We start from the raw sequence: 16,363 nt of genomic DNA, 5'->3' as shown, positions 1-16,363 counted from the left end.
AAATAGCAAGAAGAGTTGAGTCAATAGAAAACAAACAGCAAGATGGTAGATGCAAACCAAACCATATCAACAGTCACTCCAAACATGCATGATACAGACATTAAAATGAAAAGGCAGAGATTGCGCAAGGGTAAATAAAGCAAGACCCAATTCTGTGCCTTCTATAATAACCACATTTTAAATGTGACATGGGCAGGTTAAAAGTAAAAGTATAGACAGATTACAATCAGTAATCAAAAGAAAGCTGAGTATGTATATTAAATTCAGACAGCAAGCTTCAGAGAAGGAATGGTACTAGGGACAAAGAGGGACATTACACAGATAGAGACAGATCAATTCGTTCAAGAAAACAGAAAAATACTAAACATATATGCACCCAAGTTCAAAATATACAAAATAAACTGTTAGAATTAAAAAATAGAAAAATCCAAAATTATAGTTGGAGATTCCAACATTCCTCTCTCAGTGACAGAACAAGTATACAAAAAACAAGAAAACAGAAGAGCCGAACAATGTTCTCAGAACAATGTTCTCATGTTACAAATGTCTTAATTGACATTTGTAAGATACCCTACCCAAAAATACCGGATACACATTCCCTCCAATTGTGCCTGGAACATTCACTTCCATAAAACAATTCCAAAAAATTAAAAAGAAGAGAAATAATACAAAGTATGTTCTCTGACCACAGAAGACTTAAACTCAGATTAAAATAACAGAAAGATAACTGGCAAATGCCCCAATATTTAGAAATTTAAAAAACTACTTCTAAATAACTCATTGGTCAAAGGAGAAATCATTATAGACATTAATAATACTTTATACTGAAAGGTAATAAAAATACTAATATCAGAATGTGGAGATGTACTTAACATAACACAGAAGTACTCACAGACTTAACAGCAATCTTACAATTTAAAATGCAGATGTTGGGGCATCTGGGCGGCTCAGTGGGTTAAGCCTCTGCCTTCAGCTCATGTCATGATGTCAGGGTCCTGGGATCAGCCCCGCATCAGGCTCTCTGCTCAGCAGGGAGCCTGCTTCCCTCAATCTCTGCCTGCCTCTCTGCCTACCTGTAATCTCTCTCTGTCTAAATAAATAAATAAATAAATCTTTAAAAAAATAAAAAAATTTAAAAAATAAAATGCAGATGATTTTAAAAGGCCAAAAAAATAGTTAAACATACCTCACAAGAAGAAAAAGAATGCAACTGATTTCCCATCAAAAAAAGGAAATAATACAAATTAAGAGCAGAAATTACTGAACTAGAAAATAAACACAGAGCAGAGAATATCTAAGCCAAAACTTGACTCTTTAACAGAACTAATGTACTCGATAATCCTCTGGTAAGAATTATTCAGGGGGAAACAAAAGAAAAGACACCAATAACCAATAACAGAGTAGAAAATGGGGCGATACTACAGATTGCACAGACAATAAAAAGAGAACTGCCATTTTCCAAAACATAATGACATAACGGATCTAAGCAATGATGATTTGTGACCACTAAAGTCATGAGAAGAAAGGCTGGTGGGGAATTTTATAATGAAAGAATCCAACACCTGCGCCCACTGCTCAGTATGAACACCTCCAAAAGTGGGAGACCCAGACATTGTTTCCTGATGTTTTGTGATGAGAACCATACAAAACAACACAAGAAGTATTGTTTAAAAAAAAAAAATTGAAGCAGAATCTAATCAAGTCTCCAAGTGTAACTTTCAGTTTCCGGAAAATACAAAGAACAAAGGATTATGTTAAATTACGCCATGAGAATAATGGCCACCGAATCCAGAGTGTGGAAAATTCTACAATATTAGTGACCCCTTCAACAAACAGACAATATAGAGAGAAGATGAGAGGAAGAATCAATTAGGGATTAAAAGAGATTTAAGATCAAAAGGAAAAAAAAACTATAAACAAAAAGAAGACTTAAGAGACACATATCCCTAATGAAATGTGTGGATCTTATTTGGATCATGATTCAAACAAATCAACCAAAAAAAGGCATATCTGAGGCAGTTAGGGAAAATTTAACACAGAGTGGTAGACTGGAAGGCATAATTATTAATTGGGTTGAGTCTAATAATGATACTGCAGTTAGATTTAAGTCTTTTTTTTTTTTTAAAGATTTTATTTATTTATTTGACAGCCAGAGATCACAAGTAGGCAGAGAGGCAGACAGAGAGAGAGGAGGAAGCAGGCTCCCTGCTGAGCAGAGAGCCCGATGTGGGGCTCGATCCCAAGACTCTGGGGTCATGACCTGAGCTGAAGGCAGAGGCTTTAACCCACTGAGCCACCCAGGTGCCCCAGATTTAAGTCTTTAGCTGGATAAAATGATATCCTGTTTGGGATATGCTTTCAAATACACCAGCAAAATAGCACAAAACTTCTACAGAGAAAATGACCAACTTTTACTGGGATATTAAAGAAAACATACAAAAATAGAAAGATATACCATGTTTATGGATTGGAAGTCTAAATATTATAAAGAGGGCAATACTCTCCAAACCAACCTATTCATTCAGTGCAAACCCAAGCAAAATCCTAAATAGGCGGGAGCATCTGGGTGGCTCAGCTGGTAAAGTGTTGGCCTTCAGCTCAGGGTCAGTATCCCAGGGTCCTGGGATGGAGCCCCACATAGGGTTCCCTGCTTAGTGGGGAGCCTGCTTCTCCCTCTCCTGCTCCCCCCCTCCTTGTGTTTATTCTCTCTCTAGGGCTCTCTCTCTCAAATAAATAAAACCCTGAAAGAAAGAAAGAAAGAAAGAGGCTGTTTTTAAAAATCCTAATAGTTGTTTTGTTTTGTTTTATTAGAATCTGATGAACAGATTTTAAAATTTATATGAAAATACAAAGGACCAAGAATAATAAATCACATCAAAGGAGAAAAAGAGAGGGCAAATCTTGCTCACTCAGGTAAGCAAGACAGTGTGGTAGTGGCTAAGGGGGAGACAGACTATTGGAAGAAGAGACAGTCCAGACAAAGAGTATTATAGACTGGATTAGAACAGAGGTGGTACCCCAGAGTAATGGGGAAAGACATAGTTTAGATAAGTGGTATTGTGACAATTGAGAAAATGAAGCTGGACCCCTTGCTTTCTTACAATGAACAAAAATTACTTTCAGATGGATTGTAGACCTAAATGTGAAAGAAAAAAAAAAAGATAAAGCTTTTAAAGCAATATAAAACAGTATACTTATGATCTTGAGGTAGAGGAAAACATTTTAGAGAAGTTCCAAAGTGCACGAAGGATAAAGTAAAATGTTGATACATTTACATCAAAATGAACAGCTTCCGGTCACCAAAGAACACTGTAAAGAGAGATGAAACACAGGCCACAGGACGAGGGAAGATGTTTGCCATACGTAATTCACCAAGGTTTGAAAGCCAGAATATACAAAGAGTTCCTACAAGTCAATAATAAAAAAAAGAATCCAACTTTCCCATAGCTACCAAAGAAAGATTTAAATGGGCACTTCACAAAAAAAAGAAAAAAAGGAAATACAAAGAAGAAATACAGATGCCGGGGTGGCTCAGTGGGTTAAGCCTCTGCCTTCAGCTCAGGTCATGATCTCAGGGTCCTGGGATCAAGCCCCACATCGGGCTCTCTGCTCAAAAGAGAGTCTGCTTCCCCCTCTCTCTGCCTACTTGTGATATTTCTCTCTGTCAAATAAATAAATAAAATCTTAAAAAAGAAAGAAAGAAAGAAAGAAAGAAATACAGATGCCCAACAAACATACGAGAAGGTGTTCAAATTCATAAAGATGTGAATTAAAATCACAAAGCAGTACCGTTACATACACTACCACACAACCAGACTGGCTAGTATCTTAAAATCTGACAATACCAATTGGCAGATAAAATGTTGGGCAAAGGTGGGAGTGCACCAGTGTGCACCAGTGCGATCACTTTGGAAACTGGCACTGTCTCCTGAAGTAGAAGACAAGCATGTCTCATCACGCAGGAAGGCTCACCTGGCTACGTGCCTGGCAGACATGTGGACTGATGTGTGCCCAGATATATACACTGAATTGTTCATAGCAGAGTTTTTAATAAGAGTGAGAAAACGTGAGTCACTCCAACAACAGAGAAAACATCAGTATATTCAAACAACACTGTTACAAAATGAACAAACTCAAAACTACATGGAAAACCACAAAGTAACATACCCCATATGGTTTCACATAGTTCGAGTTCAGAAACTCGAACTTAATAGTACTAACTTACTCTGTTTGGAAGTAGATCCTTAGGTGCTAAGACCAGAAACAAAATTAAGGATGTGATGAACATCAACATCCAAAGGCAGTCACCACGAGGCAGGGAGGGAGTGGTGGTCAGGAGGGTGGGGAGGGCACACGTCCAGAATGACCTCAGTAACGGCCGCGTGGGCAAGTGCCTCACAAAAACTCCTTACACCTGGCACGCCGGAGTGGCACAGATGGCTAAGCATCTGACTTCAGCTCAGGTCATGATCCCAGGGTCCTGGGATCAGGCTCCCAGCTCAGAAGGGCGCCTGCTTCTCCCTCTCCTTCTACTGTTCCCCTGCGTGTGCTCTCTCACTCTGACAAATACATACATAAAATCTGAAAACGAAACAAAACAAAAACAACCCTCCTTACACGTTACATCCAGTTATCTGTACGGGGTATATTTTATAACTTTTAAAAAGTTTTAAAGTTGAAAAAAAGAGACAGTAAAGGAGAAAAAGCATCTAATAATCCCAAGAGATGTAAAAGAAGCATTATATAAAATTTAGACCTCGTTGAGGATTTTTAAAAACTCTTAGTTTATCCTACGTAATAAATCACTTGTGCTCTTCAAAACTGTCAAGAACATCATGAGAGGCAAAGAAAGGCTAAGAAACTGTTAGAGACTGAATGAGCCTAAAGAAACATTACATCAAATGCAGCCCATGACGCTGGGTTAATTCTGCACCTGAAAACCAACCAACCAAACAAAAACCCTGACTTAGAGGAACTCTTGAGACCACTGGACAATCTGATTAAAACCTGCACATTAGAAGGGCCCCTGGGTGGCTCAGTCAGTTAAGCATCTGACTCTTGGCTTCAGCTCAGGTCACAATCTCAGGGTCCTGGGATCAAGCTCAGCATCGGGCTCCACACTCAGTGCAGGGTCAGCTTGGGAATCTTGTCCTTTGCCCCTCCCCCGACTCACAGGCTCTCTCGTGCTATCAAATGGAATAAATAAAATCTTTATTAAAATTCTAGATATTAGGTAACAGTATTGAACCAAAGTTCAATTTCCTGACTCTGAGCACTATACTGTGAGTCTATAAGTGAACGGCAATGTCCCCGTTAGACAAACGCACACGAGAGTCACCACAGAGAAAGCAACGTGATAGCTATACTTACTCTCAAATGGCTCAGAAAAAAATGTGAAAATAGAGAGAGAGTAAATGTTAATTCGAACATGGCAAAAGGTTGACAACGGCTGAATCTGAGTAAAAAATGGACAGGAATTCTACTACTCTTGAAACTTTTAAGTGTGAAGTTATTTTAAAAGTTTAAAAAGGGGGCCCCTGACTGGCTAAGTTGGTAGAGCATGAGTCCCTGGATCTCGGGGTTGTGAGTTCAAGCCCCACACTGGACACAGAGATTACTCAAAAATTTTTGTTAATTGTTTTAAATTAAGGGGCACCTGGATGGCTCAGTCAGGTAAGCATCTGCCTTCAGCTAAGGTCACATCTCGGGTCCTGGGATCAAGCCCCACATCTGCTGCTAGGCCCTCTGCCCCTGCCCTTGCTTATGCATACTCTCTCACTCCCTCTCTCTCAAATGAATAAATGAAATCTTTGAAAAAATTTAAAACTTTAATTAAAAAGATATAAAAATAATCTCTTAACAAGTTTGAAATATAACTCTTCCTAAGCTGGTAAGATGTAGCTACTAAAAATGTAAAACATGATAGGAAAAGAAGAAATCAAAACACAACATCATACAGTACGCAGAAAACCCAAGAACCGGGGAAGTTATTAAAATTAATAAGTGAACTCAGTATAATCAATGGAGACAAAGTCAAAATATAAAAATCAATTCCATTTCCACATTATCAGCTGCAAATAGAATTTAAATTCTTAAAAAATGGTACCATTTACATTCATGTGGAAGATCAAATACCTAGAGCTAAATTGAAAAGGGTACAGAAGATCTCTACAACAGGAAACACACACACATAGACACAGAGAAATTAAAGCAAATCTTTTAAGAAATGGAAGGATTAGAAAACTAAATATTGTAAAGGTGTCTGTCAATACTTTACAAATTGATTTATAGATGCAATGCGATTCCAGTGAAAATCCAGCAGTTTTTTTCCCCCTAAAAATTGAAGAACTGGTGCTAAAATGCATTTCGAAATGCAGAGTCAAGAACAGCCAAGATAATCTTGAAGAACAACAAAGTGGGAGGACTCACTCTATCCGATTCCTAGATTTTGACGATAAAGTTACAGTAATGAGGACAGGGTGGTCCCGGCACAACGACAGATAAGCAGACCCAGGAAGCAGACTAGGATGTCCAGATATGGACACTTGCTTTAAGACCAAGGTGGTAAAGCAGAGCACAGATAAAAGGTAGTATTTTCAATAAATCGCACTGGGTCAAGTGCATAACACATGGAAGGAAACGAAACTTGACCCCTACCTCACATCATACACAAAGAAAGCAATTCCAGGGGGACTGCAGATCCAAATGTGAAAGGTCAAACAATAAAACTTCAAGAAGACAATATAAGGAAATACCTTTTTTCCCCTTTTCTTTTTAGGTAGGCTCACGCTCAGCATGGAGCCCAATCGGAGTTTGAACTCAGGACCCTGAGGTCAAGACCTGAGCTGAGATCAAGACTCAGATGCTTGACCGACTAAGGGCGCCAGGTGCCCCATAAGGAACTACCCTGATGGTCTTAGGGGAAGAGAACGTTCCTTATACATGAGAAGAAAGCACTAAGCATAAAAGAAAAAGTTGAGAAACCATGAACCACATTTAAATTCAGAACTGCTCGTCAAAAGACACCACTCAGAGCACCGTGATTTCCCGATCTGTAACACTGGCACAGTAAGCGGACTCACTCAGCAGCAGGGCCCGTGAGCCTTCTACAGTTCAAGAGACACAGACGGTAAGCAGATACGGAGGAGAGACTCAGCAAGCATCGTCCAGTTTTCACAGAACGGTGCACTTAAGGAAAGATGCGAGCGGGCAAGTCCGGAGGACAGTTCAGGACAAGAAACACACCAGGGCTTGTGGGTGGATGGAAAGGGAGTGCGTCACAGGCAAGACGGAAGAGGCAGAAGACAGAAGGCATATCTGACGGAGGAATGGAGACCAGAAGAGACACACCTCCCTCTCTGAGGCAGGAGGGAAGAATGCCCTCAGACTTGGGTCGGGGCAGGCTGTCAGTGGAAAGAGATGTCTTAGCTTCCGCTTTCTTCATGACGGAAGAGTCAAGGTCACCCGTTGAAGACGCACGGTCTGAGGCTAGAGTAGAGTCCTGCCAGCCCCATGAGGAGTGACAACACGACACAGCAGGATGGCTGCACCGGAGTCCCGGAGCACAGGACAGTCGAGAAGCAGAATGAATGAGCAATGCTCTGACTAAGGTTTGTCAATTAGGCGACACATTTTCCTCTTCTGAGGACAGCACGTGCGAAAGAAACCCAGTTAGCAATCCTAATTATTTAAACCCCATTAACTCTCATCAGCATTTTATTCCTGGCTCACCAGGTGATCAGTAAGACAGTAACAAGAGTAATGGGAAAACCTAATCAAAGGGTGCCGTTCAGACAGAATCCCAGCCACCTGGAAACAGCCCCCATTCCACCTCACCCACAAGGGTCCTCAAAGCTGTCACAGAGAAGTGGCGACCACTGTCAGCTTAAATCAGACTCCGCAGAGGGCTGTAAGGATGGGAAAGGCTGAGGCGCTCACCGGTTGAAGATGTTCTCACTGAAAGCGTACTTCTCCAGGCGAGCGAGTGGAGGCAGGTTTTCCTGGCCTGGGATGTCCAGAAAGGCCGTTACCCTCATGCTGTCATGATCTGGGCCATAGTCTTCAAATCCATCTAAAGGGGAAGAGGGGAAAAACCACATTCATCAGGTCACAATTGAGCCAAGGGCAGGCCTTCACAGCATGATTTCTACCCTCATGGCCCTGTCCCGTGGGAGCCTCTGGGTCCCCAAACTTGACAACTCATCTACAATGAAGTGGGTAGGTTTAGAACCCAAGAGAAGTGTCCTTTCAGTGCCACCAATCTGGCGTGAGTCACCTCTGGTCAACATGGATAGTCCGGAACCTCTCCTCTACCAGGGAAGTCAGGACCCCACGAGAAACCTCCATGATGTGCTATGCAAACAGCTGTAAAACGGTCAAAAGCAAAACAGGAGTCTGGCCTCATAAGCAAGAATATGCTAGAAAGTCGATCCCTTATTTTGTCTTGACCTGAATGTGCTGGTCATGTAGCTTCCTGAACATGTGATGTTGACGCCCATCAAACCACAGGAGAACACCCGACCAGACCTCCCTCCCCTCCGCAACGTGCATGTCCAACAGCTTCTTCCAACTCCCCACTCTGGCCAAAAATGAGCCTGTGGTCATACTGGACATAGCACCCTGAAGCCTGCTCCTCCCCTCACCCCCAGCTGAGGGCAGGAAGACCCTCCCTCCAGTGCAGTGGAGTGGCATGGCTGAGCTCAAGGGCACTGGAGTCAAACATCCCTACAATGACTCCCCCAACCACAACTTACTGGCTGTGGTGACCACAGTAAGTGATTTAACCTGTCTACACTCCCATGTTCTTTCATCAGGGATGATACAGAATGCTCCATCAGAACGCTGAAACAAGGGAGTCTGGGCATGTCAAGACCTGCAGGATTTATCCCCTCACTCATAATCTGTCCAACCTTGACTGTGGCCACCACCCTTTACCCACCCACGCTCCAGGGGCATAAATGCTTCCCTACTACCACCTGCACTGAAATAACTGGGTAAGGGGCACTAGTCATGCAAAAAAAGCAGAGGATTCCCACCTGGCAGAGAGAAAAAACTGTTAATTTAGGCAGTAACTGATAAGAGTTTAAAATAAGAAATGACACGTTTGTGCCGAGGTATTTACTTTGAAACACTAACCACATTTTTTTTCTCCACAAATTCTTCTACGCTAGTAATTAGAGCTTATTAAAAATTTACACTGTGTAACAGTTACCCAGAGAATTTTAATAAAGAAGTATACATTTGTAGAAAATAGATGTGTGATGCAATCAAATACATCATTTCTACAGGATCCTTGCCAGGGAGGAATGGGTCCCCACTGAGTCACAGCCAAGTCCCACTAACCACAGTCACTTTGTATGAGCTATTTTCGGTACATTTCAGGGCCCAGGAGAAACACGCAGCCTCCATTCCACAGATATTTACAAATAGTGTGGACCTAGCCTACAGTGGACTTTAAAACATTAAGTTTAAAGCAGAGTTCACAGGGTGCCTGGGTGGCTCAGTCAGTTAAGTGTCTCCCTTTGGCTCAGGTCATGATCTCAGGGTCCTGGGATCAAGCCTCACGTCGGACTCCCCACTCAGCAGAGTCTGCTTAGTCCTCTCCCTCTCCTTCTGCCCCCCCCCACTACTTATGTTCACTCTCTCTCTCTCTCTCAAATAAATAAATAAATAAATAAATAAATAAATAAAATCTTTAAAAAAATAAAGCAGTTTGCTAAACTTTTGGGAATCACAGATAATTTTAGAACCTGACGATGGCCACAGATATGCATACTCAAAACTGTTCATAAAGAATCTGCAGTTTCGGGCGCCTGGGTGGCTCAGTGGGTTAAGCCGCTGCCTTCAGCTCAGGTCATGATCTCAGGGACCTGAGATCGAGTCCTGCACCGGGCTCTCTGCTCAGCGGAGAGCCTGCTTCCCTCTCTCTCTCTCTCTCTCTGCCTACTTGTGATCTCTCTCTGCCAAATAAATAAATAAAATCTTTAAAAAAAAAAAGAATCTGGGGTTTCAAAAGATCCTCCGAGGTCCACCTGTGTACTCATGGGTTAAGAACTGCTGTTTTAAAGTAACAAAAAATATGCAGGCATTCTTCAAAAAACCTGCCGGAGAACTAAAGAACTTTGCAATTAGTTTCACAAAAGAATAACTGTTAATAGAGAATATTAATGAGTCTACTATGCTAACTATAAAGCATTATACTAACTGTGTACACGGAAATAAGAGCCATAAACCACCGGTATTACGACACCGGTAATAACTAATGTTCATCGGTCACTTCCGGGAACTGTGCTCAAAGCTCTGTGTTCAGCCGCGGTTCATGACATTCTGTCAACAGCCACATCGTCCCCATGTTTCTGGTGAAAGATCTGAGGCTGACAGAAGCTGAGAAAGCTGCCAGGGGCCACAGGGCTAGAGAGGAGCAGGTCAGAACCTCAACTCCAACAGCCAGACTTGAGACACCACCACGCTGTGTTGCCAGAGGAAACCTGCATTCTCGTTTTCAAAGAAAGCCCGCCCCCCTGCCCATCTGAGTTGCAGGCACGGTGACCTTCCCTTAGTTCTTCGAATTCACCAAAATCCTTCATCTCAATGATCTTCTACATGTCCCTGCCACTGCCTGGGACATGCTCACATCTTACAACCCCCACCCCTGCCCCTGCCCTAAAGAGGAGGCCGCTCTCCTGTTACAGCCTCTCCCAGAGCTGTGGGCCCTTCTGTCCTAACGATCCCCACAAAAGCAGCGGCAACGGGTTTGTGACTGTTTCGTGCGTGTCTCCCAGTGGCTCTGGGAGCTCCGTGAAGGCGCTGTCACCCTCGCGTGCCCAGTGTAGGACCTGCCAAGCAGTAGGTGCTCCATAAAAAGTAGCAAAACGAGGGGCACCTGGGTGGCTCAGTGGGTTAAAGCCTTTGCTTTCGGCTCAGGTCATGATCCCAGGGTCCTGGGATGGAGCCCCACATCAGCCTCTCTGCTCGGTGGGGAGCCTGCTTCCCTTCCTCTCTCTGCCTACTTGTGATCTCTCTCTGTCAAATAAATGAATAAAATCTTTTGAAAAAAAAAAAAAGTAGCAAAATGAGGAAAGACGCCACCAAAAGAAACTTGAATGAAAACAAATACCAGAGTGTCTGGGTGGCTCAGTTGTTAAGTGTCTGCCTTCAGCTCAGGTCATGATCCTGGGGTCCTGGGATCGAGCCCCGCATCAGGCTCCCTGCTCAGTGGGGAGCCTGATTCCCCCTTTTCCACTCCCCCTGCTTGTGTCCCCCACGTCCGTCAAATAAATAAATAAAATCTTTTTTAAAAAATCAAAGAAAAAGACTGCTATAATACAGAATTATAAAGAAGGAGCCTTGACACATTCCCTCATTTTGTGGACGGCTAAACAGACGTGTCCCCAAAGACAGCAGCAGACCTAGGATTCTTAGCACCCAAATGTTCTGCGTTCCAGGCAGTGCTCTTTCCAACATGCAGGAAAGTCTACTAAGATGAAGGCTGAAGGAACCGAAGAACACCACACCCAAAGGAAGGGCTACGGTCTTGGAGCAACTGCAGAAGGCAAAAGACTTCGGTTTCCAGCCGACATGGTAACAGACCCTCACATTTTACACATCTAGAAGACCAGAAAACCATCCATGAAACAAGTTTTCAGGCACTAGACAATAGGCAGCACAGACGAGGGCCATCAGAAAAGGGACACAAACAAGGGGCCCAGAGACAGCCACCTCTGACCACCCAGAGAGATTCTAGAGTTCCAGAGCAGAAGTGCAAGGGGGCCAACATCCTTGGAGTCTGCAAAGGAGGGAGCAGCACACGCCAACAGTGGCCCCCGGAAGCTTCCAGCGAGTACCAATCAGTGCACACACGAGAAGACACTACAGAGACTGGGGAGGAACCACAAGAAAGGAGCCAGCAGGTCCTTCCCGGCACTCACGTGCATGGGGCAGCAGTCTGTACCTACCTGTGACACACAGCACTGTTGTAGTAGTGGCTAAATGAGCCTAGACTAAAGCCTGCTCTAGACCCCCCGATGGAGCTAACATCAGGCCTCACCAGAACCCAGTCCAATCTAAAAAAGTTAACTAGATACCATAATAAGATCCAACATTAGCAGATTTAGACAATTTGTACTGTGAAATCTAACACCCCCAAAATTCTTAATGTCTGGCATCCAATCAAATATTACCATGCATGAAAAGCAGCAAAATAATATGACCATAATCAGGAAAAATGAATAAACTGAGCAAGTCCCCAAAATATCAGCGATGATGGAATAGAAAATGATCTTTAACAACAATTACGGGGCGCCCGGGTAGCTCAGTCAGTTAAGCATCTAACTCTTGGTGTCGGCTCAGGGCATCATCTCGGGGTGGTGACATCAAACCCCACACTGGGCTCCATGCTCAGGATGGAGTCTGCTTAAGATTTTCTCTCTCCCTCTCCCCTGCCCCTTCCCACCCACACTCCTACAAGGATGCACACACACACGTGCACACTCTTTAATAAGTGAATAAATCAAAAAAAAAAAAACTCCATATGTTCCAGAAATGCATGGGTATGTTGATGAAAGAAATGGAAACATAAAAGAGACCCAAATGTTAATTCAAGAGATGAAAAACATAACAACTGAATCAAAACATAAACTAAAAGAAATGACAGATTAGAGAACTGAAATAAATCAAAGAACTTGAAGGTACAGCAATAGAAACTATCTAAAATGAAGCACAAACAGGAAAAAAAAAATAGAATAGACCATCAGTTATTTTGGAGACATTATCAAGCACCATAACATACATAGAACTCGAGTCCCAGAAGAAAAGCAGAGGGCAAAAAGAGAGATGGAGAAAGCATAAAAAATTTTAGAAGAAGAGCTAAACATTTTTAAATTTGACCTAAACTATAAGCCTACAGATTCCAGAAACTCAACAAACCCCAAGCAGAATACATATAATGAAATATCACATTGAAGTACAACACAATCTATTGCTAAAAATCAGTGATCAAGAAAAAAATTTAAAAAGTGGTCAGGAAAAAAAACACATTACATTTTAAAAAGATATTAATAATAGACTTCATGTCAAAATCATTAAGGAAGAAGATGATGATATCTTCAGAGTGCTGCAAGAAAAAACACTAATCAGCATTCTTTACATGAAGAAATCTTTTTCAATTGTAAAGGGAAATAGGCTTATTCAAACAAACAAAAGCGGAAAGAATTCACTGCCAGCACACATGTACTATGCGAAATGTAAAAGGAAGTTCCATAAGCAGGAGAAAATGATGCCCTGACAGAAACCTGAAACTACTCGAATAAAAGAAGAGGCTCAGGAATGGTCCATATAAACGACAACTTTTTTCTCATTTTATAAAATCTCTTTAAAAAACGCCTGACTGATGGGGCGCCTGGGTGGGTTAAAGCCTCTGCCTTCGGCTCAGGTCATGGACCCGCATGGGGCTCTCAGCAGGGCGCCTGCTTCTCTCTCTCTTTCTCTCTCTCTCCCTCTCTCGGCCTGCCCTCTGCCTACTTGTGATTTCTCTCTGACAAATAAATAAATAAAATCTTTTTAAAAATAAAACAAATAAGATTTTAACAATTTTAAAAAAAGGAAGTAAAAGTGTCTGACTGCTAGGGTGCCTGGGTGCTGGGTCAGTTGAGCATCTGACTCTTGATCTCAGAGTCATGAGATCCAGCCCCAAGCCGAGCTCTGCACTCAGCACGGAGTCTGCCTGAGATTCTTTCCCCCTCTCTCTCCTTCCCCCTCCACTCCTCCCCCCATCCCACCTCAAATAAATAAATAATAAAATCTTCAAATAGATCCACAAATCTAAACCCAATGCATTTTTCACAAAGGTGCCAAGGTAATTTAATTCAGCAAACAGAGCTAGAATAACTGAATACAAAGGTGAGGGGAAATGTCCTTTGTCCTTAATTAACTCAAAATAGATAATAGACATAAAAACCATAAAATGATAAAACTTCTAGAAGAAAACATAGGAGAAAAATCTTTTGTGTTCTTTAGTTAGGCAAAGATTTCTTAGAGGGGGTACAAAAAGCATGGGCCACAAAAGGAAATACGCATGAATTCAACTTGAACAAAACGTAGAACTTTCGCTCTTCAAAAGACATTGGTAGGAAACAGAACACCAATTGGGGTGTGTGGCTCTTGCTCTCGGGGTTGTGGGTTTGAGCCCCATGTTCGGTGTAGAGATTACTTAAAAATAAAACCTAAAAAAAAAAGGAAATGGAATATCAAGCCATAGACTGGAAGAAAATACTTATAAAACACATCTGATATCCAAAACATAGAAAGAACTCTTAGAGTTCAATCTTTAAAATAGGAAAACAAAAACTTGAATAGATATGTCATCACAGAAGATACACAAATGACAGCTAAGCACAAGGAAAGATGTTCAACATCATCAGTCATCATTAGTTATCAGGGAAATGTCAATTAAAACCACAGTGAGATAATACTACCCACCCACTAGGAAGGCTAAGAAAATTTTTTAGACTGACTCTATTAAATGTGTTGGCAAGGAGCAACTAGATCTCTCATATGCTGCTGGTAAAAATGCAACATGGTACAGCTCCTAAAATGGTTTGGCAGTTACTTAAAAAAAATAAATATACACTTACCATCTAAGCCAGCAATCCCACTCCTAGGCATTTACAGAAGAGAAGTGAAAATATGTGTGTTTATACTAAGACTTGTGTTTGTGTGTTCATAGCAGCTTTATTCATAAATAGCCAAAAACTGGAAATAATCAAAATATCTATCAACTAAGCGGCTAAACAAACTGTAGCCTATCCATACAAAGGAATACTTCTCAATAATAAACGGGAATGAGCTACTAATATGCAACCATACAGAGGCACCTCAAGAGCACTGTATCACCTGAAAGAAGCTGGACACATAAGATTTCATTCTGCATAATTCTGGCAACATGAAATTCTAGAAAAGATAAAACATACTAATATTCAGCAGTTCGGTGGTTGCCTAGATCGGGGTGGGAAAGGTCTGATGGCAAATGGTCAAGACATGACTTCCGGTAGGTGCAGGAAATGTTTCATTTCCTGGTTGCGGTTGTGTGGTCGTGGTCACACAACAGAACATACTTGTTAAGACTCATTGTGACAAACTGTCCTTCAGTGAATATTATTACATATAAACTACACTTTAGTACAGGTGAAAGAAAGGAAAAGGAGAAAAGGAAGAGAGGAAGGGAGGACAGACGGGAGGCGGGAGGGAAGTCGGAAGAAGGCTGGCTATTCTTCTATTCTTCCCAAGCCCACCGTACAAAGGCTAGAATGAAAATACCTGACAAGTTGCTGGCACCGCTGATTAAAAGAATTTTTAAGAGTACCTAACGTCCTTCGCTTTGATTCTGTATTTATAAAGTGAGCTTGAGATCTTAGTCTCCTTGAGAACTCCGACTCAGAGCCAGAGAATGCACAGTACTTATGAGACCACAGGGACTCGTGTGTGTTCTTCAGGTAAAGTCTCAATTCATTTTAAAGGCATGCAGGAATGTATCTTAAAATTGCTGGGCTATTCATATTGGTCAGAATGGTGCTATCTGCCCTTGAATGGTGGTAAAAAAGTGCTGTCAAGTTCTTACTCTAGAGGTTGTTCGGTGGGGAAGTGCTCATCTATGAGCCTGAATACCTTAGCCTTCTAGGCAAATATTCATCTCATTTTAGTAAGCAAAAAACCAATATTCTGATTTTTATTCTAACATAAGTCCCCTTTTCCTATCCCCATCATTACTACTTTAACCTAGCATAGATGACCATAGAAGCATGCACTTTGACAACTACATTAAAATCCCCATAACTGTGATTTTCAAAAACTTACGGTAGAGGTGAAGAGAAAGGAACCCCTTTCCACCATAAACACAGAAAAAATAAAAAAAATATAGAAATTCAGATAAAATATTTTAAAATGCAGGAAGGCAGGAAAGGCAGAAAGGACATCCTCAATGCCAGTAAGGAAAATGGTAATCAAAGCGAGAACAATTAGCATAAGACAACACCCTATGATCAACATTTAAGACCTACATATAGGTCCTAGGCACTAAGATCTCTAAAGGCCACATGGGGATAAATGGCACTGGTGAATTTGAAACCAAGCCCCCAAAAACAGATGAGGAAAGGGACTACAGTTAGAGTGGGAGTGGGGGGAGGGGAAGTCAATCCTGAGAGATTGAACCACAGGCCTACATGAACTACGAGTGCTGAGTCAACTTACACCACCTGCAAGCACAGGAGCCCCACTACGAGCTCTCGGGAGGACCAGCGTCCAGAGGTACTGCAATTCCAGGCATCCTAGCACAAGCAAACAAGAGCCTTTCACAATCCAAAAAGCATGC

General features: G+C 41.9%; 1 protein-coding gene across 5 annotated transcripts in view; it reads right to left on the bottom strand.

Moving 5' to 3' along the window:
• The window catches only part of LOC116594747 (serine/threonine-protein phosphatase 4 regulatory subunit 1-like), an 80,754-nt gene that overhangs the window by 44,659 nt on the left and 19,732 nt on the right, over positions 1-16,363 (bottom strand). For 4 of the 5 annotated variants that reach the window (XR_004287394.1, XR_004287395.1, XM_032350223.1 and 1 more), the window contains exon 3: positions 7,939-8,071. Coding sequence is in view for 3 of the 5 variants with exons in the window: in XM_032350223.1 (XP_032206114.1) it covers positions 7,939-8,071 (133 nt within the window). In the remaining 2 variants the exon portion in view is untranslated. Of the gene's footprint in view, positions 1-7,938; positions 8,072-12,970; positions 12,974-14,630; positions 14,636-16,363 lie in introns of those variants that run through there. The other variant, XM_032350222.1, reaches the window with a different exon arrangement.

This window comes from Mustela erminea, chromosome 7 (genome assembly GCF_009829155.1).
Source record: "Mustela erminea isolate mMusErm1 chromosome 7, mMusErm1.Pri, whole genome shotgun sequence".
In the NCBI taxonomy this organism is placed as follows: domain Eukaryota; kingdom Metazoa; phylum Chordata; class Mammalia; order Carnivora; family Mustelidae; genus Mustela; species Mustela erminea.
The sequence above is the reverse complement of the archived record's forward strand: the minus strand, read 5'-3'. Positions and strand labels throughout refer to the sequence as shown.